This window comes from Melanotaenia boesemani, chromosome 15 (assembly GCF_017639745.1).
Source record: "Melanotaenia boesemani isolate fMelBoe1 chromosome 15, fMelBoe1.pri, whole genome shotgun sequence".
NCBI classification, from domain to species: domain Eukaryota; kingdom Metazoa; phylum Chordata; class Actinopteri; order Atheriniformes; family Melanotaeniidae; genus Melanotaenia; species Melanotaenia boesemani.
The window spans coordinates 8,372,770-8,396,289 of NC_055696.1; the positions used below are offsets into that span (position 1 = coordinate 8,372,770).

The 23,520-nt window shown below is 37.4% G+C and overlaps 1 protein-coding gene across 1 annotated transcript; it reads right to left on the reverse strand.

The window, feature by feature from the left end:
- Positions 1 to 3,339: 3,339 nt before the first annotated feature.
- On the reverse strand, positions 3,340 to 12,787 carry LOC121654928 (transmembrane protein 47-like). The gene is made up of 3 exons (XM_042009301.1): positions 12,453 to 12,787; positions 8,677 to 8,817; positions 3,340 to 4,191 (listed from the first exon to the last, which is right to left on the reverse strand). Exons 1-3 carry the CDS (start codon positions 12,667 to 12,669, stop codon positions 4,010 to 4,012), a joined length of 540 nt encoding a protein of 179 aa, XP_041865235.1. The 5' UTR covers positions 12,670 to 12,787; the 3' UTR covers positions 3,340 to 4,009.
- Positions 12,788 to 23,520: the final 10,733 nt, after the last annotated feature.

The window sequence follows — 23,520 nt, forward strand, 5'->3', positions numbered from 1 at the left end:
TTTTTTTTATCATTGCATTGATCTAATTGAGTTAATTGAGTTTTTTTTTTGCATATGATGTAGAAAAAAGAGTGTATGCAGTGTATTTAGGAAAAAGTGATTTTTCTCTTGGCTCTTGTTGCCCTCTCGTGTCCAGAAAATATCTAGCACATACAAACATTCATAAATAAAATCCATGTCTTTGGGACATGTCAGAAGGACATGGTTTGAAGGACTGACACACACATACGTGTATTAAACTTTATATGTTCTGACATAGATGTCATGTTTTGCACACAGGATCTCCCCCGTTACAACAAAGAGTAATGTAATTGTAATAAAACATAATAAACAATGCTTAAAGAACCTCAAGCTCAGGGTGAACCTACATTATTTATTACATTTAAGTAATTTTGCTGACGTCAGATTCAGATTCAAACAGCTTGATTGGTCCAAAAGGCATTAATTTTCTTTTCACCACTGTCTGAAATCAATATTTTATTGTTAATAATCTTTTAATGTAATTAATCTCAGAAAAATAAAAGCACTGAAGCACATGCATACATAAGATTTCCACACCAGGAACTCTTTCATGTTGAGAAAGTAACCATCTGGCTCCAGGCTGGCTGCAGGTTTGGCTGTTTGATCCAACATTCATTGACACCCACAAGGTCATCCAGGCAGCTGACTGCTTCTCACACCACGTTGCCAGGTTCATCCTGTTCATAAGCATGTGTATGTGCTTATATGTGTCTCTCTTGTTCAGAGAACTGGTTCAACATTAATAAGGCAGAGATCTTATAATCAAAAAAGAGAATAAGTAAGAAAATATAAGAGAATATGTAAAAAAGACGGCTCTTATTTAAATGGAAACTGTTGTGCATCTTCTAAAAACTCAGATAAAATAAAATGAAAGGTATCCAGGTACTTTAATTGTTTTGGAAAAGGTTACCTGTGAACTACTTGGCTGCTGTATTCAGACTTAGTTTTTCCATCCACAGTGCTCAGTGAAGTTGTATGTAGGTTAAATTGAACTCGAGGGGCGGCAGAGCTGCAGAGGAGTGATAATGGAGGAGAAGTGAGCGGCGTTATTTGGGTTAATGTGTAATTTTGGTGGAGCCAGCCTTTGATAGAGGATTGGTAGGAGGGTAATGTATAGCTCAGGTGTTGCTTTTTAGTCCATTTATCTGCCTTACTAGTCTGCTGACTCACATCTGCAGCAGACGTCCACTTGAAGATCACTGGAGCTGGACAATTTAAGGTTTGCACCTGATTTCTGGGGGATTTATCAAGTAAATTTATTCATAATCATATTAATGAAAATTCTATTTCTTTCCTTAGGCACCAAGCTGAACCAATGTTTGCCACTGTTCCCTGGGCACAGTAACTGGAATCTGTCCCTGCAGAGTCAAAGTGTGCAGGGCCTTTCTGGTTACTGCACCTGTGGGCCAGGTTAACCTCCACAGAGCACATTATCTTCAATGCAAACAAATGTGACAAGATATATTTTCTAAGTTGTGCTTATCTCCGTCTGCAGGAGCAAAAGGTACGGTCACAACTAAAGTATTTAAAGGAGTATGTTGTGCAACTGTGGGGATCTAGCATATAGAAAGATAACAAATATCCATCAATTACCCACCATTTAGGCTTGATGTTAATCATTGCAAACATTCAGACCAGTCCTGTTGCAGTCTGGTGCTTTACTTGGTGCAATAATTAAATTAGCCATGCTCAAATGGATCTTAATTAATTAAATCAACTGAACATTCATTTATCCAAATTTGGGTTCTTTTTAATTATTATTAAAATAAAACTAATAGTGGAACACTATTTGGATCAACAATGCTGCAGCATGCTTACTATAGTTTACCTTAAAGAGAACCAGGCATTGACAGTGTGTCAATCTGACCACTAGGTGGAGTAAGATGACTGTTAATGTGGCAGCAGGTAAATAAACGTTCATGAATCTGGGTAGTCTAGCAACTGCCTCATGGATTTACTAGAAAAACAAGAACAATGTCTTTGGTGAGGCATACATAAATATCTAACCAAAGGCATATGTTGCTTATATCTCTTGTGATGTAATGCATGCATAGAAGTAACTGTGTGGGTGGAGTGTGGAGCATAACAACCCACTGGCATTTTCACTTTTGACCTTTTAAACACATCAAAATTCATAATTAAATGTATTTTACAACGTTTTTCTGTTGAATAAAAGAAGAGAACACAAGCTCTGGTAAAAATATGAGCTCATTATGGGAATAACTGCAATGCTGTGCGAGTATGTGAATCCTCAGTGTTATGAATGTTCTTTCCACTTAAAATTAAAGTAAATCTGAATAAATCTTGTACTTGCTCTCTCTTAAAATCTTCACATGTTTACCACTAATATTTAACTTTAAAATATATGAATAAATCAGAAAAAAAAATGTATGCACAGTAAGAGGGACACACTAAGTGCAAGACTTCACATCAGTACATCACATTTTTAACATTCCAGAGAGCTATTTAAGACAAAAACTGATCTCCTGTTTCATACATTCAAAACATAACTTTGCGCAGCTCAAAGATGCCATTTGCTGGGTTCACATGGCGCAATAATTTGTGTTCTTTTTGCCTGGGAGCTGCTCATTGTAGTGTAAATACTGTTAGCAGCTGCTGAGTTTTCACACTGCTGCTCCTGTGGGAAATGTTTATCCCTATTCATCGATTCTTCAGCCGCTGCTCCAAGTTTAACCTCTGTGGGGCAAAAAAAGTGTGTCTTAACCAGTCAACTCAAGTGTGGCAACACCTTCTGTTTAATACAACCAGGAAAATAATTTGCACCTCACAGGCACACTTACTTAAAAGTGTATAAATAAACTGCCAAAGACATCACCTAAGAGTTTTTAATGTTTGAGTTTATAAAAAAAGAAAGTATTTTAATGAATGATGCTTTCACATGCATTGTTCACATTATTGGTAAATTACAAGACAATGCAGAGCAAATGTGCCTCTTAATTACAAAAAGTATACTAGCTAATGCTTAAATCAGTCAACAGTAAAATATGGCTGGCAAATGCTTCTTGTGGTCAGCAATAAAATGCTTTTTTCTTTACTTTAATGCTCCATATTTTCCACATACTTTCTTAAGGGATAACCTGCTGATGTCTCTTTAAATAGCCTGGGATGGCTTCCTCTGAGGAATGTGTGCTCCGGATAATGAAAGTGGTTTGCATTTTGGTTTCAATGCTGTCCAGTCTAAAGATTGTATGTGTGTGTGGGGAGGGTGCACCTGTGATGGCTCTAAAAATTTGGCCAAAAGTTCATTTTGTGACTCACAATTTTCAAAATACTACACACAAAAATAGGAAACAGCAATTAACATTTCTGATGCTCCCAAAACTACCATTATTTATTCTGAATTCTCCTCTATGTAGAAATACTTTGTACACATTTACAGTTTTCATCAGACAAACTACACACTCAATAGCATATATCAAAGTTGGCTAATTTACACTTATTAGATAAGTTTGAGCTAAGACACAGGGAGTGACTTCAGGCTTCCAATGTTAATAAAGCAGAAAAATATGCCATAAATATGTTATCAACAAGCTTATCCTCATGAAAAGCTAAAAACCAATAAAATTTTAAAAAGGGAAATGTGGAGATAAATCAGTCCTGTTAAAAATTCAGCCACTGCACATTCAGATATGTGCTGTTTTTTCTCTAACAAAAGGCCTCCAGGTCAGTAGAAACATCCAGCAACAGCAACTCAAGCCTGTCCAGAAAGCTCTCTGTGCTTTAGCACTGCCACCTCGCCCCCGAGACCAGCATGGCTGAGAGATGGGCAGTGTAGGGCAGAGGTTGTTCTACGCATATAGCCCTGGCCTAAATAAGGCCTTCACAACCGGTCTAAAAATAACCAAGAGAGCAGGACAGCAGGAGAAACTGAGACATAGGGTCTGTGCCTACATACAGGCTGAGTGCAGAGTGAAGTGAAGTCTCTGTGTTTTAAGTGAGTATTTCCAGCAGTGCGACTGGAAACCGACTAGTACATAGCATCCTCGTAAATGTCCGTCCGCAGGCAGAAGAGGATCCCTCCGCCCAACATGAAGATGGTGGCGCCCCAGCCAAGCCCGTAGCCCCAGTTAAACTCGTGATAGGTCTGCAGAACCGTTCCATCGATGAACTTGATTGGGTAGAGGACCAGAGCACAGGCCTGCAGAGACACTACAAACATAGAGGCCAATATGAGTGGTTGTTTCCCCTACTCATTTAAAATCATACAGGCGCTTCACCTTTCTCATATAACTTAAGAACATCACTCCCTGACCATATGATTGAATAAGTTGATAAAATACTCTGATCCATCAGTGATGAAAGGAATCCTCACTCAGTAATCACACTACTCACAGTAAAAAGTCACATTGTCTGAAATAATAGCTCTACAGTATACTGCTTCCAACTTTAATAAAATAGATACTTTATAGGACATAATCTCCCCATATGAATAAAAAAAAAACACTTTACAGATCTTACTGGCTAAATTTATAAAATTCATGTGATTCATGTTTGTATTAATAAATAATTCATTTTAAGATGAATCTGTCTTTTTCAGTAGTCTTTGCATTTCTTCTATCTGGTCACCTTTAAGACTACAGTGAGGACTATTTGTCCGCTTTGAGGAATAAAAATTCATGATTCAAGTCAAAACATGTGATATTAATGGCCTTGCTTGTGTGACGCCACAGATGTGACAGCTACCAGATGACTGTAAAGGTCATAAGCTGGCTATGAAAGCCGAAGGAAGAGAGAAGAGGAGGAAGGTGTTTTTTGTTTTTTTTTAAAGTGTGCTGACAGTCTCTACAAGCAACCAATGAATGGTTATGTAACATGGTTATTTTCCTCATGACAGTGTTTTTGCTGCTTCACATGATCTACGATGACATTAGTAAGTATGAGGGAGTGTTGTGAGGAGCCTGTAACAGATGCACAGGTTTATATTTTCTGGTCTTTTTTACGGTTATATTTATTATTTTATTTCAGCCGTTGCTGCATGTGCAATAATGTTGAAATTTCCACACTTTTTTTTTTTTTTTTAGCAAGCTGAAACGTGTTTTGACTTAAAAGATTTGTTTTAGGTTTAATATGTTTTCAGTTCTCATCTGGTTTGACATTTCCACAGAAAAGACAAGATGCTTTTCAAGGAAAACTCTTCAAATGAAATGCATTCCAGCGGGATTCCTGCTTAGAGGAAAGCGAGGGCTTTTTTAAGTGGTCTCGCTTTTCTTTCTGAACAGTGACAGTAAAGTATTTTGGCAACTTGTGTTATAGTTTTATAAGTGTGGAACAATTGCAAACAGTAGTCACTACACTAGGAGGATGCCTTTTACAATAACACCCTTCCAAAGATGATAAAATGATCAAAAGTGTGCGGCAGGTTACTTTCAAACCAACAGCTTCAGTTCCTTTTTGTGTATGCTAGGTGACTCTGGAGGAAAAGTCTTTCTGTAAACATGACTCCACCTTTCCTTCCTACAGGACAGAGAGGTGGGTATACATGAGGAATGGTGGTAAGCCTGTGACTGTGTTGATGGAGGCCAGACTGAGCTCGCTGTCCGCTGAGGTCATATTTCTGGACAGAAAATAAATACCATACAGTCATGGTCCTACTGCCGAGGGGCATTTAACAGTCCAGCCCTTTTGCTGCTGCTCTATTGAGGACTGTGCGTCTGTATGGAGACTGTTTCCTCGCAAGGCTCTTAAAGCAATTACCCACAGGAAAGGATAACACAGCATTCCCACGCTTTTCAGAAAATGGATAATAGTCCAAGCCACAGCCACTACACTGGTCCTTTGTGGTTGAAGTTTTCATACACAGAACAAGACATACAATTCCTCTTAAATCTCCTTCAGTGGTAGGTTGTTACTTCATGCAGATTTTCACAATAACATAAACTATTTACTTTCAACAGCAACTTTGGGATATAGTATAGATCTTTAAATATACTTAGTGTATTTGCACGCACCAGGGGTTCAAAACAAAGGAAACACTCTCAGGCTACTTAAAATATATGATTTAAAACCCAGTTTACAACACTGATTCCAAAAAGGTTGGAAACATAGTTTAAACCCTTACTGAAAACCTTTTATTTAACTGTACTATTAAACAATAGTCTAAATATATCTAGTTGTTTCTGAAAAAAATTATGGTTATAATTACTTTGGATAAAAAAGACTTAAGAGGGGCTAAAATATATCCCCACTCTTGCTTGGTGTGGGGCTGCAGCTCCACATCAGATGAGCAAAACTGTTCCATACTTTTGCAAAAACACCATAGACTAGTAAATACCCATGCATGGGAAGCTTCAGCACAGCTGACCCAAGCATCGTGCAGCTTGCAGCATGAATCATGCAGCATGCATCATGCATCATGCATGGGTCTGCATGTGCATCTGCAGAGTCCATACCAGTTTGCACACATATACATGGAAACTAAACACATAGTTTTACTTCCAAAAACACAAATTTATCTGCACAACCCTTAAGGACGGAGACTCGTGACCATTTTCTCTCAGTTTATACTCTATCATGGCCCCAACAATCACAGAAACACTGAGCTGCAGCTGTGCCACCAAGACCAGACAGAGCGACCTTGCTCTTCTCTTTTAAAACATCAACAGACTGACACTTCGGGTGGAAATTATGTCTTGTCCTTCACTATGTATACAGGCTCTGGAAGATAAGTTGTTCTAAACATTTAGAAAGAGCCACACCTGATGGGAACTTTCCACTACTTGACTGGCTGACCAGCAGTGTCATGATGACCTCTTTGGTTCTCCTAGCTGATTAGGTTCATTGTTAGAAGGTCAGTGACATCAGGGTATAAACAAGCATTTCAAAGTTAAATATGGGGCAGAGTTAGGCACTCCGAAAAGCAGCATTTCTCAATGTAAAACAAAGATTTTGATCTTTTCATATGCATAATATAAATGGAAAAAGTGGACAATATGGCTAAATTTCTCTACCCAAGACTTAGTAAATACTCTGTAGATGAACATTTTTGGAAATTATAAACAGAGCATTATCTGGACTAAAGGGGGGAGGGAGGATCCAGTTTGTTATCACAGATAAAAAACAGCAAATATGATACTGGGATACATTAGTGTACATGTCATTATTAAAGTAATATCTGTAAAGACAGTAATGTTGAACAACAGATCCAAGCTTTAAAAAATATTACACTACATCTAGACTACATGTTTCTTTTAGAGAAGACTTTGCTTGTTTTGGCAAGACAGTGTCAAAACACCTTCTTCAGCATGTGACAATATTGTGGGTCCTCTCCAAGATATGACTCCAGGTGCTACACTTCTCACCCTTTGATAACATTTGTTGCATTATGAAAAGAAAAAACATCAGAGACTAAATTGTTGAGCTAAAGCTTAATATAGCAGGCAAGAATGAGGAAGTATTTCTCTTTTATATCATCATCATCTGATCTTGTCAGTTGCCAAGCACTTACAGATTTATTAAAAGAAGAGGAGATGCAGCACAGAGGTAAACATGTGCCTTTCCCAACTTTTTGAAACATGGCTTTGGCATCTTATTCAAAATGAGGATGTATTTTTTAATACACAATAAAATTGATCAACTTTCATTCAAGAGAGTTGCTGTCTTTGACAGTTAAATGTAGGGTTCATTTATGGAATTTCTTCATTTAATTTGTTTATTCACTTGGGACAGTGTGAATTCATGAACATCAGTACAAAAAAGCATTATGTAGAAATGCTGGATTATAGCAAATAATGCTAATTTCCATCGGTGGTCCCAGGCCAGGTCATAAGACGGAATAAAACACCACCATACAATGAGGTACAAATAAACATACAAAGGACAGATTCTATTTCTAGTCATTTTTTTCTTGCAAACAGTTTTGTGTCTTTTTCTTAAAATTTTTTTAAATAAATACAGTGGTTTAATGTTTGGCATTGCAAAGAGTTTTTGTTTTCATAAGGAGAAACCCTTTGCTGCACTCTGAAGGTTTTCTAGGTTTTTACCAGGACGTATGTCTCTGCTTTTGTTCCTAATGCAAAGAAGCATTAAAAGCATTTAAGGTTAATCTAAAGGATCTAACGCTACAGAAGTTCATTTGTGATGCAAAAGACTTTGGTTTCTTATAGAATTCAGTTTTAACTGGAGCTAGGTATGAGATGAGGACTGTGGTAGTGAGTGGTTACTGATTCATCACTGTTAAAGAAAAGGAAAGACAGGCTGTAAGTCAGTTATTATGGAGCACAGTACGTGGAAGAATGTGTCTTCTTAATTATATATTTTAAAGTTAGATCCTCCCTCTGCAGTTGCAAAATTTGGTTTAAACCCTGAGGACCTTCACACAAAGCATTCGAAAACAGCAATCCAACTGTGAGCCGATGATGGGTAAGGCGTCTCTAGTGGCTTTTTTTTCCCTCTCAGTGACTTCACTTTGTTGGTAAGTCTGGATATTCTGCGGCTGCTTTCGTTGGCTTATGAGCCAGCAGCTCTGCAGATTCCACACCACAGAAAAATGAGCTCAACCAGCAAGCCTTATTCAGTCATTTCTGCAATGCCTCTATTTAATGCGAGCAAAAAGCAAGTCTGTATGGAAACTTCTGTGGCTCTCCATTTCTAAATGTGCTTCTATCTCAAGAAGATGTGTTGAGAAAGAGGACGTACCTGCAGTGAAGAGGAAGACCGCTACAATGCGGTAGTGTTGTCTCTGTGTCCCCCTGCAGAGGGAAATGAGGGCCACCAAAAAGGCCACCAGTGTTGCAACAGCACCGGCCCCCAGCAGCACCAGGGTGGCAATCTGCCAGTCTGCGGGACAGGATACAAGCAGGTTAGAGAGGAGCATCCCAGTCTGTAACAAAGGCTTGATTCACAACAATGAGGTGCTGAATTGAACTGCTGTGTTGACAAGCACAAAACAATTTCACCCATAGCTGAACAGACTCAAACCTGCTCAAACCTCCACCAGGACTACGAGTAGCAAGAAGCTACAAACTCACAGTAATTAGAATAAAAAGTGAAACGTGGTTAAACAAACATTATTGCTATTACACAGACTTTCCAGTTACTGAACGTCAGCACAGGTTGGCTGATTTTCAACAAAAGCGTTGTGAGATGACCTTGTTGTGAATTAGAGCTATACAAATACAGCTCAACTGAACTGAACAATTCCCTTATTCACAGAATTAGTTCTTAGTTTTAACTCTTGAAACTGAGATCAGCTGCATCCCACATTTGTAATTGTCCTTCTTCAGATGCAACTAATTCCTGACTGGACTTATTGGACATAAATAAAAATACATGTATCTAACTATATATGGTTTCATTACTGATGGTGTCCACTTTATTTATATAGCACATTATTAAAAAACATAGTTGTCAATGTGCAGTATATATAAAACATAATTGTTGAACGTGCAGAGACAAAGACATCCCACATACAGCCAGAAATCCTGCACTCCAAATGATATTAAAAAACTTCAGAAACAAAATACACTACTATGTCTGAAATTTAAAATACATTTAAAGCAATTAAAAGATTAAAATACACTAAAAGAAATGAAAAGATCAAGATACAATAAATGAATTAGAAAGATAGAATACACTAAAAGAAATTAAGACAAAAAAAACAATGAAAACACTAAAATTTACTAAAATAAATTAAAAGATTTAGATACACTAGAAGAAAAAACAAGCATGGATGCATCTGTGAATCAGTCAAACAATAAATCTAAAGGGACAAAAGTTAATGTGACTCCAAATAAAGTTTTGAACCACAGACTTCCTTTGATCAACCAAAGTGAGTAATCAAGAATAAAGGATGCTGATCAGACACATAACCAGCAACCTACTTTAAATAAGAATCCAACTTCTTTTGTGGAGGTGGGAGAAGCTTACAAAAGGACATTCCTCACTCTGAGTCACATGGCAGCCTGCTGGGAATTTACCAAAAGCCACCAGAATAACTCTTAGATCGTGACAAGCAAAGTCCTCTGATCTGATATAAAAAGATTGACCCATTTGGCCACTATTCTCAGAGGTTTAGGTTTACACTTCAACAATAAAATGACCCACAGCATACCACCAGGAAAACAGCCGAATACCTCTGGGAAACCTTAATAAAAGTCCAAGAGTAACCCAGCCCACAACTAAATAAAGGATCTCTAGACAGACCTGAAAATGGCTGTGCACTGATGCTCCAATTCCAACCTGGTTAGCTTGGATGTTTCTGAGGTGAAAATCACTCCTGAGAAGACATGAAGCTGCTACTACCGCTAGAGGTACAATAACCAAGTATGAAGCGAAGCTCTGAAACACTTGGAATCTGTTTATGCTGCAGACAAAGTCGTGGTACTACGCTCTTCCACGCTCTGCAAGCTGCACATGGAAATCAGTATGTTTAGCACTTTCTTCTTAAACGTTTTGGTTCATGAAGTATGAGTTTGTGCTTGTGGCCTGCCATCTTGTTCTGGCTTTTTAAAAACACATTTGCTGTATTTATTTCAAACAAATGCCAGCATACCCAACCTGGAAAAGTAAAACTCATCGTTTCCTCTGAGGCAGAAGACTTCTGCCTAGAAAGACTTCCACAACATTAGATTGTTTAAACAGGATATTTATAACTGTTTTTTAAATCCAACTTCTATTCAGCAGTGTCAGAAAAATGTTTTATTCCTCCATTTTCCCTTTTATTTTACTTCATTTTGTATTTTCTCTGTGATGTCTCTTGGTAAAGTCAGAACTCAGCTAAAAGACTTGACTCAAAAGGAGAATTTTAATTCAATAAAGCTAAAAAAGCTCAGTGAAAAAATTCTGCTGGGCATGTTTTAAAATCTGAGCTACTGAAAAGAAAAAAAACACTTTATCACTGACATCTGAGCTCAATTCTTCTCCCATCTTTAATCCATTATGTGGTTTTGATTTAAGTTTTGACACACACACATGCACGCAGCATTCTCACATTACAAGTGTGTTTTTACATCAGTTTCTAAGGCTGTCAGTCATAACATTGTATTTTATTATTTTAGTCACCTGCAAGCTATTCTGTTTTGATCTGGATCCAATGAATGATGTGACTTAAAAAATAAATGGGAGCTCAAGATACACAAGAATATGTGGATAACCAGTCCTCTTTGGTAAACTTTAACCTTAATGCACCCCCTCCACTGTTGTTTTAATGAGCTCTGCACACACTCAAAGCAACGAACCCGCCTCCTATTCACCCCGACACATTCCACAATTATCTGAGAGCGGTCAGTCATCACACCAAGGCTGGGAGTCCCTCTTTGTAGCTCTGAAAGTGTGATGATGGTTAACCTGCTCCAGAAGTTACTCAGTACTGTTAACATTACAAAGAGCTGAAATATAAACCATTAGTCATAGTTTTGGGAAAAAGTTACAACAAAAATATTATTTGATTTTCTTCTCTTTGTTACTACTCTAACAGACAGCCACTGTATCTTCAGTGGAGACATAGTTCCAGTTCATAAGCCAACTTATTGTGCGAGTCACCAGCTAACTGCTCCCAAATCTGCTGCATTTAAGATGGATTTACTTGCCTGGTAGGGAAAGGATGGGGGTTGGGGGCAAAAACACTCCTCATGGAAAAAAACGGGAACCTGGTGAGTTCTGAGGTTGATGGTGACTGTGTCTATTCAAACACACTCAAAGCCAAAAGGATTATTCATGTTTCCAGATCGTCTTATTCTTTTTCCTGTTATTTCCTAAACACGCAGTAAGCTGGTGCTGAGCATCACAATGTATTTTAGTGTTGCCACACGTCACTTCTCTGGTATGAACGCAGGAAATCTAGCAGTGGAAGAGAGACACAGCTGCTGACCACTGGGCCAACCACAGTATAACATACCCCTCCTGTGGGATGATGATGGCCAGAGGTGCCAGAATTTGCTAGTATTTAATTTGACTACTTTCTGCTTTCACACATCTGTTCTTAAGAGGGCAACAGATGCAAGTAATACATCAGCAATGACAATAACAGCAGTTTATTTTTCTTTTGAGTTAATACTTTTCATTCTTGAGTTTTTTTAAATAGTTATTACTAATTTTACTTTTGTAAAGTACTGGCTGCAAGTAGGATAGTTAATACAGCTCAAGGTAACCTTTTAGTCTTTTAAGCCTAACATGTACTATGTACTATCCAACAGACTGAAAGATTTTACTGATCTTTTCATTGCTGCCATAAAAGACTATTACGCTGAAAAAAAATATATATAATAAATTAAAAATAAAAATCCACCAGTTTCAAACTTGAGTAGTTTTCTAAACCATGTTAACACTTAGCTTAGATTAAATCAGAACGGTGTGAAGTATCTATGGTTCTGTTTTTATTCCTTTATCTTCAACAACACAGCTCACCCAGCTCCAAGTACAGATAGCTAAGACTTTATGGAGGTGCCATAACAAAACAAAGCGCTACTTCCTACCAGATGTGAGGGTGGAGAAGCAGCTCCACTGAGCTTCCTCTGCGGGATGCCGAGCCTCGGACTGGGAGCATGACTCCCATAGAGACAGGGAGAAATGGTCGGCGGTGACCCACGCTGGACTCAGTAGAGCCACCACGTCCAAACACAGCGCCAGGAAGACGCAGAGAAGAGCGATCAGTTTGAAGGGTCTGAACACGTACACCTCGTCCACAGACATCTTCTCATCACACGGTACACCGCAGCAGGTCTGGCACTGTCACGCGAGCTCGCTGGAGGTCTTTAAACGTCTTCTCCCACCATAGCCCTCGCTGCTTTGTTTGAGTACAGCTGGGAAAGTTGACTTCCGGTTTGATCTTGTTTTCAAAATAAGCGTTCAAATGATAATATAATATAATATAATATAATATAATATAATATAATATAATATAATATAATATAATATAATATAATATAATATAATATATTAAAAACACAATCTTTACAAGTTATACCTTGTAGTAAAGGTGCCTATTCAGGCTTTCCAACAATGTACAATACAACACCAATTGGTATTTTTAAAGGGAGATATAATTGACCAAACCCAAAATAGAGGGGAAATTGTGTTTAAAGATGTAAATATTATTAATATATATTACTGTTAAATAATAATATGTATTAATTATATTTTCATCTTTAAACCTTTGATTGCAGGAGCTTGACTTTTTAAAACAATCTTAAAGTGGTCTGAATAGTTTTTGAGGGTTTTTGAAAGTCTATTCAGAGATTTATTTCAAAGATTCTTACAATAAATCATTTAAACATAAAAAGGCACCCAATCAGCCAGCCTGTTGTATCTACACACAACCAACAACTTTGCAAACAACATATTTTTAAATAGTCTTTAGGTACCTTTTTACAATCTGTTTTAAAGAGATATTTATCTCAAATTTTATACATGTCAGTTTGACATGTATAAAATAGTATTTTTGTACTAATAAGGGAATATCCATAGAAATATTACCCCCAAAAAATTATATATTTCTGTATTTTGTGCATATTTACAGTATCTGAGAGTGGTGTCCCTAAAAAAACAGGAAAATGTCCAACAAATCTAACACAGGGCGTGAAAGATGCATCCTGCCCTTCATCTACATTTTACTGAAGCTTCACCAGAAAAGATTTTAGTTGTCAAGTAAAAACTGGCTGAGATATGCCACGAAAGCTGGACTGAAAATCAGTGACAGAAGGTCTTGTTGTTTGATGAATCTCCCTCATAACTAAGCATTGTCGGGTCTTGAGATAGACTGGAAAAAAAGGTAGCAAAAATCAAAAGAAGAGCTTTAGAAAACCTTTGATGGACATTGATGGCAAAGGAATGAGATATGCAACAAAAAATAACGAATAAAGTAGTTTTCAAAGCCACGTCAAATCTTAAGTATGTACAGCTTTTCTGAGGAGAGGATATGAGCTGAAGGTCCAGTCCTCTGTGTTCCTTCAGTAGATAGAGAATGCTGTCAGATGCTGTTTTCCTATTTCATACAACAGTTTTTTCATACAACTGTCTCTTCGTGATAAGTACTTGGATTTAAATTATCCGTCAACTCAACCCTCCGTAACTATAGACCAGATAGAAAATACGTTTTATGGCCCAGAACTTATATCTTACAGTATTGACTCACAATGAAACTGGTTGCATACAGTTTTCTAAACACCAAATTTGGCCTTCAGACCAGTGGTTCCCAACTTGTCTTCCTTCATGCATATACTAAAAAGCCACTGTCGCACCCCCGTGCTGAAACCATACTTGCTTTTTTGCTTTCAAAAGAGAGATTCTCACCATATATAATGTATTCTGGCTGAGTCCTATCCTTCCATAAAGCCAAAGTTAAATTAAGTTAAATAAATTAACATATAGCCTTACTTTTCTTTCTTAAAACAGGGACAATGTGTGGACATTAATCACAATGGCTCTTTGGGGGATCCCTTTAGGTTCCCAGGTTGAGAACCACTGCTTTAGTGCCTGGCATTCACAGTGCTTGTTGAAACTCATGTACAAAAAAACCAAACAAACAAAAAAATCACACATGAAACAAATGCTGCTCATATGTTAAGCATGTTCGGCCTGACTAATGACACAAAACTTGCCAGTGTTGTAATTAAGCCATAAGTACCCACATGAAGCCCAAGTCGGTCTGTTATCTGTGATACAACTGTAAATCTCGGTGTTTGCGTTCTGAAAGGCAAGTCAAGGAATCAGATTTGTTTTGCACTGAAGAGACATGCTTAATTACAAAAGTACTGAAAATTGGTGAAAAGAAGGATCTAGCAATTATCTACCACTAGTCTGCAGCATTTACGCACAAAATGACGTTTCATAGAGTAAAATGATATCACAGCCAGACAAGGGTAAAAACAATATGATCTCACACATATGCACAGCTCACATTAAATTACTGTTTATGTCAAAACTTCTAAAAGAACTAAAAAAGGATTTCCAGTATCTCGTTTTTGGATGAGAATTTGCAGCAAGAATAAAGAGTCAGTCAGTTTATTTCACATTAAGTGCAATGAGTCACTCTTTTATAGTTGTAAGGATTGATGTATGGAAATGAGCTCATGCCTTTAAAGACTGTGAATGGAAAGTAACCGCAATGAAACCACAAAGTAACCACTCCCAGCTCTTCATAAAGGGCTGGAGCAGAGATTGTAATGTTGTTAGGCTCCAGAAGATGGCAGACAAGTAACACCTGTATTCTCCCCAGAAAAACCACTTGTCCTGTGATACTGCCTCCCTATCACTGTTATTTGTGAGCTTATTAAAGGAATGATTATTTATGAGGAGTTTTGGGTTTAACTACAACAGCCATTGCTTGCTAAAATCTGCTGTGACACCTCAACGTTAAAGGACAGTCTGTTAGCTTGCTGGTTGCTTCTGTTAATCCAGTTTTGCTTCTCAGAAAGCCAGTGTGTGGGTTGAGTTTGATTATATTTCTATTTCATTTGGGAAATTACTGCTTTGATGAGACAGCTCTAAACAAATGGTGAATTTAATATCAGCATGAACAGTCACAGATTAAAAAACCCACCCAATAAATCCCTTAAATTAAACGACAAGTAGAAAATGAGACTAGACTTGACTACAGCGTAGTCTCCTCTGGTTTTATACACTTTTACATCTTTTGAAATATTTCTATTGATGGGTAATCATATATGACATTTTTCAGTAGAAAATTGATCATTTTTTACTGTGTTGAGAAATTTGTTATGAAAAATGATAGAAATGAAAGATTGTACTTGGAAGAGATTTCAACAATTGTGGCGATTCAGATAGCTGTTAAACAATCTAAGTTCCTCCCTATTATCATTTATGTCCAACTTTAATGTCTCATATTATTTTTTTGTATTAATTTATATTTTGATACGATGTCAACCAGCAACATGTTCAAGCACATTATTTTTATTATGACTTTGTGCCATAACAGTAGCCACTAAATCCATGTATATTTCCACATCAGCTGCAAAGAAGCAGGGGATGGCTGTGAGATGATGCACTTTTCAGCTGTTTTTACCTGTAAAAATGCCTGTAGCTCAAGTTACAAACCTATCTCCAAACTTCACAATGACAAGAAAAAGAATAAAAAATATAGTCATTGCATCTCCACTGATGTGTGTGATAAATCTTCCTCATGAAGTTTATTTTTAGTGATTCTTTGACTAGCTGTCTTATAGCTACGTTTGGCTTTCATAACAGCATGTTAATGGAAGAGATGACTTGTTTAATTAATCTAATTTATTTTTTGCTTTCATTCCTTAAGTTTTAAGACAAATTTTGATTCTCAGCCACATAAATGTGATCAGTTTGATTGAGTTTATTTTCTTCTCTTTGCATTAACAACTCATAGCATAAGACAAAAATCTCCTGCAGCTGTAAAAACTTCAGCCTCTGTAGACAAGACTGGTTTCTTGGGAAAACACCTCCTGACAGAGTGTTCGTGTTGTATTGCAGCAGTCAGAGAAAATGTGGGAGCACCAAAGTTTGATTTGGGGTATATGAAACCAAAAATGATTTACTACTTTAAGTTCTTGTACATGTAAATACTCAGAGCACAGCAGCCCTTGTCTCTTTTGTTAAAGTTGTCCAGTAAAGTGTAAACAAGGCTGATTTCAGAAGTCTGAATTACACTTCTGCTTGCCCATTTTTTTTTTTAATTCTACCCCTATCATTTGGAGGCTGGATTAGAGGTTTTCAATGTATCTGACATAATGAGAGTTTCAGACTAATGCCACCCTCCTCAGCCCTAATAGTGCTGCCAAGCTGCCAGCGGGACATCTGAGTAGGGGGGTGGGCGAGTCTAGCATTAGGACTATCTATGGACAGAGTGTTGCTGGTTTCCTTTAAAGCCCCCTCAGAACAGGCAGAATGCTCTGTCATCCTCCTCCAAAAGCCCCTCATTAGAAAATCTGCCGAGCAGACAAAGCTACTTGAGACAGCACAATTGTGACTCTCCACATGGTGATTTAAACTAGCATCAAGGGAATCCAGGTCATGTATGACTTTTTTTTGGATCCTCTCTCCCTAATTGTGACTTGTTCACTGAACCATCCCACAAAACTGCATCTTTAGCTTTAATCATATCTGTAATATAAAGATAATATTATTCAAGCTTCTACATGCCACCACAGGGTGCACTCACATGGCTGGATGATACATTTTCTCTACAATACAAATTATTTTTCAAATAAACTAAGGCAACAGAAATGTGAGGAGTATGAATAAGATGAATTGGGAAGAGGCAGACAGGATATGGAAAGAGAGCGTCAACACATTTCCTGACAACATATTGTGTCTCTAAGGAAGACCAAGCTTATTCACGAACAACTTGTCATGTGACATCATCCTTTATTGCTCATCATGGACTTTCTGAAGAGGCTCTGGAGCTGATTAGGCTCGGAATAAAGCTCTCAAGGTTTTCCTGCCCATGAATAAGCTTCTGTGGCAACTGACAAGGCCTTGTTTAATGATGGTTTCATTATAACAGTGTATTGTCCTACTCATCCCCACCACCATCCCACCATCAGGAGTCATGCTGTCTGCAGGCTGTACAGCCTGATGCATCTCTTTTTAAGAATTTTACATTAAAACCATTATGGATCAAGATAGTTGACAGCTTTGATTTACTCAGTAAATTTTGTCAACTTCAGGAAAAAAAAAAATGCAGATATGGTGATTTATAATTTGAAAAGGCAGCAATATGTGTTACCCAGAATAACATAAGGTATGTTGTTTTCAGCAGTTATATGGACTCTTCCATGGTTTAGGTTATCCATCTCTATGTATCACATTTATAAAATATTCTAACTTGAAATTAGTCCATTTTGGCCCAAACATAACTGGGGGTAAATTCCTTTTGACAAAACGTTGAACTGTGGAACACGGGATGAGTTCCTGACAAAAAAGCCACTAATTATGAATATTTGAAAAGTAATGTACCAGAGTTTTTTTTTTAATTTTCAGTTTTTTATTTTTGTAAGCCAGAGATCAGTGGAGTGCACACTAACTGTGTACTCTGATGATTGATAACTGAAGAGTGCCTTGATTGTGGTTGGACTTAAATTATTCATTTTTTTCTTTTGACCTCTGCCCTCAACTCGTACGCTATTTTTTTCATTTGAATAATAAAAAAAAAGTTTAAACACAAATGATAACCAAAAAGGGCAGCCCTTATAGTCATACTGTAATGTAGGAACCAGTCCCCGCTCCCCCTAAATTGTGACTTTTAAAACACTGCAACTCTGTGAGATTTTGAAGACAGGAGACTCAAAAATGAGGAGTACTTAGACCTTTTCTGTGACTGGCATGGCTGTGTGGGGCAACAAGGAGAAAAGTAGTGGTGTGGCTTGACAAACAGTAGAGCAGACTGGTCTTATATGTAATGGTATACAATGTAGAAATAGAGCAAAGGTAGAACAAGGTTAATCAGGGCACTTGAAAATGCTTTATCTTACAAAACTAATACTTGGTCCATTGTTTACCAATTGTGGCAAACCAAACAGCTCATGAAGACTGATGGACTAAACCAGGGTACACATGCCATGGAGTTGTTAATGGGTCTCAGGTGTGCAAAGTTAGCAATTACAACACTGCCCCACCTAGCCATGCTTAAGTTTTAAACACACAGAACAAAAACAATTGCAACCAGGCTGGGGGAATGTGAAAATATTGCAGGACCGTGATAGATTAATATCAATCTACTGAGAACTAGCAACAAATCAGGAGCTTGGCTTTCATTATGGGGATATTGACACTTTTTCTTAAAGGTACAGTGTGTAAGAATTACTGACATTTAGTGGTAAAGATGAGCATAGAAATGATTTCAAATGTCAAGCACAGTTGTGAATGGACAGTAGCCATCAGTGGCCAAAATTCTTTCAGACGTTAACATATCTGCAAATGAATCCAGTGGTGCTGTGCTACAGAACAACTTCAAAATTATGTATATGTGTAGCGTCTTCTTCTATGTGCCTTTTAAGGCATTACTTATCGCTAACTCTGCACACATGAGATACTTTAGCTGCTATCAAACAAAGACAGTTCTGCAGTTTTAAAGCTCAGAGAGTTCTCACTTCACACACAGAGTTGTTTGTCCGTTCACAGACACCATGGTGAAAATGATGGCACAAGCATAGCATCTGCCATGTATGTGGACCCACAGCAAGTAGATTTAAATGGCTCATTCTTTGAGAATAAAAACACAAGCAGTTAATTTTGTAAAGTGATGAGATACCAAAAGAAACACAGTTTGTTATGATATTTTTGTCTGTCACACACCTTTGATTTTGTTACATGCTGCACCTTTAATAAAATGGTTTAAATGCTTATTCAAAAGTCATCAGAGGTAAGAATAACTGGTGTTGACAAGATATTGATTAAATAGTTCCTGGTACACTGCATCTGACAAAAAAGTATATATATATATATATATATATATATATATATATATATATATATATATATATAGTCAAAATCATTCAAATATATCCTCCTAAAACCATGAATGTTCATGAAATTTTTTTCACATCATCATCTGGTTGTTTAGGTATTTAAAGGTTGACTACAAGGCATTCAGGTGTTTTTTTTTTACTTGTAACCTGTACAACACTATTAATCTGTGTATCTATCAGTAGACCATTCATGCATTCATTGACTGATGGGGATCAAAGTTCTCATTGTTTTCTGAACACCCCGTTGTCAGAGACCAGGTATTTACTCACCTTCTGCTTAAGCCTGTCAACTTGTTGCAATTTTCCCACCACAATGACCATTAGTTTGTGTTCCAGATCAGATCCAAGCTGTAAGTGTAGAGCAGCTGGGTTTGAAGTGCCTTGCTCAAGGTCATGCTGACAGTGCAGAGGGAAAGGGGCGCCATGTCTCCTTCGCTTCCTGTAGTCAGATTTAGAAGCTAATCGGGGATTTAAAATGACGGCTTTAAAGTTTCAAATAAATTCTCAGGACTTCTGCACTGCAGTGATTCTACAAAGTTACAGATTAGGCAGGTCTACTGCACCATCATCATGTCATGATTTCAGCCTATGAATGATTTAAAGAGAAAGCAAGAATGATCACGGTGATGACCAATATGCTGAATTTAGCTGCTTACACTTACCGGCATCAACAGCAGGCTTAAGAATTTTATGTTAGAGCTGCTCAGTCACATCAATTCCTGATTTCCTGCTACTAACACAAAACCAGTCAAATTTAGGCAAATCTATTTATTTTAAGTTCCTCAACTTAAACAGTGACAGATTTGTTCATGAGAAACTCTATTGTTGCTGTTTTATATGGGAAGTCCCGCTTGGATTCACAGTGACTCTGCAGTCCTGCTGTGTTTCTGGATGTCCACCTGTCTCTCAGTGGCTCAACAACTTTGGGCCTGTTTGCCAGCTTGTGGACATCTGTTTACTTCCTGCTCCATCAGTCGCCATGGCTGCAAACCTCCCACTATTGCCCCCGCAGCCCCTCCCTTTGCCTCTCCGCCCTCTCTCGTGTCCCCCCCACCCCATACACCAGCTGTGAACCACTTATGCTTATCTTGCAGTCCTCCTTATTCAGTCCTGTCGTAATGGCAGTGAGCACAGCACTGTTTCTGAAGCAGTCACCAAATTTTACTGTCTGTACTGGTTTGCTGATCTAAAGCTATCTGATCTGAATATGTACATTAGTACGAAGTTTACGTTCATGCAGGCAAATGGAAAGGAGTGAGCTGTTATTAACTGTACATATGACTGAATGACAGAGAGATAGGCAAATGCTGTTTTCACTGAATCCATTGTATTTGTTTACACTGTTACACTGACCTAAAGATTTCATACAACTCAACTTGAGTCATTTTGCAAATGAGCATAATAAATAAATAATAAATGTTGTCCTTTCTATGTTTTGTAATGCTCACATAATATTTGATACTTAGATTAAATTTTGAACATTTAATCTAAGTAGTTGCATTAAAACTTTGTTACTACTGCAAAAACTATTTCTTCATCAACTTAGTGGCAAATTTACGTCAATTAATGGTTTTAATATTGGAGCATCTTCATGTTAATTATAAATATCCATGAGGTTAAAAGGTTCAGAAAATAGATGTGTATATGTTGTCTATGTGTCTGGAAACACCTGCTCTGATAAATATTTAAAGATGGAGCATCACTTTATCTGCATTGACTTGTGATGACAAGGTTTTCTGTGTAGGCCTTTGAGACTGAAATAAGTTCCTTAACAAGCCTACAATCACAATTGTTCTACATGACACCTCCCACCATTATTTCAAATGGTTACAAGCAGCTGTTACATCATACTTAAAAGTCATTGCAATTCACATTTGGAGTTCAGAGGTTGGTGAGTGGATAGAGTCAAGCTGACCAGCCAAGTTTGAGTTATTTCTCAGTCAGTAGTGTTTTAACTATATTTATTTATTTTTGCTGTTTCACCTAATAAAAAACATTAATTTAAGATTAGGCGTTACAATATACAACCATATACAATATATGGTTAGATGTTAAAGGAAATGATTAAAGTTAGACATAAAACTAATTGGGTTAAATAAAGCATTAAAGTTAGACAGTGAAAACCACATGGTTAATGTTAGTCCTAAAAACGCTTTTAGTTAAGGTAAGGAATTTAAAGTGACTTAATTAAGGAAAGAGAGCAGAATGTTTACCCCAAATACAAAGTTTTTTGCTCTATTTTAAAGTTATTCTTATGGCTGGATGTAAATTGAAATGGAAGCATAAAAAAGTTAGCATGATTGATTGACAGGAGTATTAATCCTTGAGGAATGCCACAGGAAATGTTGGCTGAGAATGAACAGTATAGTGCTGGTTGACACACTGGAGGAACAGCTGCATAAATATGAAAACAACAGTATTGAGACAGACCTTGAGTCCCTCACTATGTGGTTTAACCTGTTAGTCAGTAGCTAATAAGAGATCATTCATCAATCAATTGACTTTTTGCAATATAAAGAGCTCTGAAACCAGACTACACTTTATCTAATGCAGAATTCCTTTTTCTTTTTTAATTATTATTATTTTATTTTGCTCTGACAAAGTGTCACAAAATGAATGCAGACAAAGAACTTTGTGACCAGATTTGGGGAGCTGCTGAGTACATGTTCACTTTTGGCAGAAGGCTCCAAGAAACACAGCACCCAGCTGAGATCCAACAACCAAATCTGCTCCTCTTCCCAAATACCCCCACCCCAAAACCCACCTCCTGCACTGACTCTCTTCTTTCTCTCCCCTCTGTTGGGTTGCAGGCAGTGGGCAGTGGCTCTCTGTGAGCTCCCTGAGGGAGGTGTGGAGCAGCCAGTGATCAGACTGAATTAGAGTTATGTGTGACATGCAAAGGAGAGGCTCCAGAATGTGGCAACAGCTGAGTTTTAAAGGGAAGTGTTGCTGCCTGAGGGGAGAGGGGTAGATGATAAAGAGGCTGCAGCCTGCTGTGAAAAGAGCCAGCTTCTTTTGTTGGCTCTTTAAAAACAGACGCCTGTTGTCCATTGGTCTCCTTTAATGCTGATGAATACTTAGTGATGTCAAAGTGGAAGAATTAAATGAACATGTTACAACAGTATAAATTATGTTTGGCCTCCATCCCAGGCCTGATTACCAGTGACTGATGATGCCACACAGATAATGAATAGAAATATATCTATCAGGCTACATAAGATTTATAAGATGAATGGATGCTATCATGTATGCACTTTATGGTTTTTAAATGACTTTACATGTTTTAAATGACTGCTATGTGTTTTTAGAATGTGCAGTTGTATGACTTGTCTTGTATGTCCTTTAAGCTGATGTCATGCCCTTTTAAAGTGCCCTGTGGGGACAAATAAAGTAATTTGAATTGAATTGTATTGGAGGAAATTCAAAAATATTTTATTCTCCAGATTATTGCATGCACAAATGCTAAAACATCAGTATTTGTAAAATAAAAAAATTCAGGGAAACAAAAATATTCTGTTTGCTGTGAAGTCTGTGCTGTTTGAACATCATCCAAAAGATCAACTTTCTGGAACTTAACACATTAACTTTGTGGCCCAGTTTTGAGGCCCAGAAGAAGTTTCTGTTCAACAATGGAGTTCATTTGCTATGTGATGTTTGGCCCAGTGTTATGCTGGTTCTTGCCACGTTTTAGCTATTCAGGAGTATTATGTGACACCTCTGAAGAGCTACATCTCACCCTCCCCCTCAAGTATGATACTGCCTGTGGAGCATCTATTAATCATACTCAGTCTTTGGTGATACTGATACTGCATCACATTGGCAGCACACGTCTTTTTTTTCTTTCTGTTTTTATTAACAAAAGTTTCACAAATTTCAGATTTACCACGATACTACTGTGAAACTGTATCAACCATGAAGTGCAAAGAGCAGCAACAAAATCAAAAACTCAGCTCTGAAAAAAAAGTTATTGGGATTTTTTTTTTATTATTTGTTTTTTTTTCCCCTACTTTGTGAAGTAATGTCACGGTCTCTGGGTTTTTGGTTTAGTTTGTTGTTTTACTGTCCTATAGGTTTTCTTTGTCTCAGT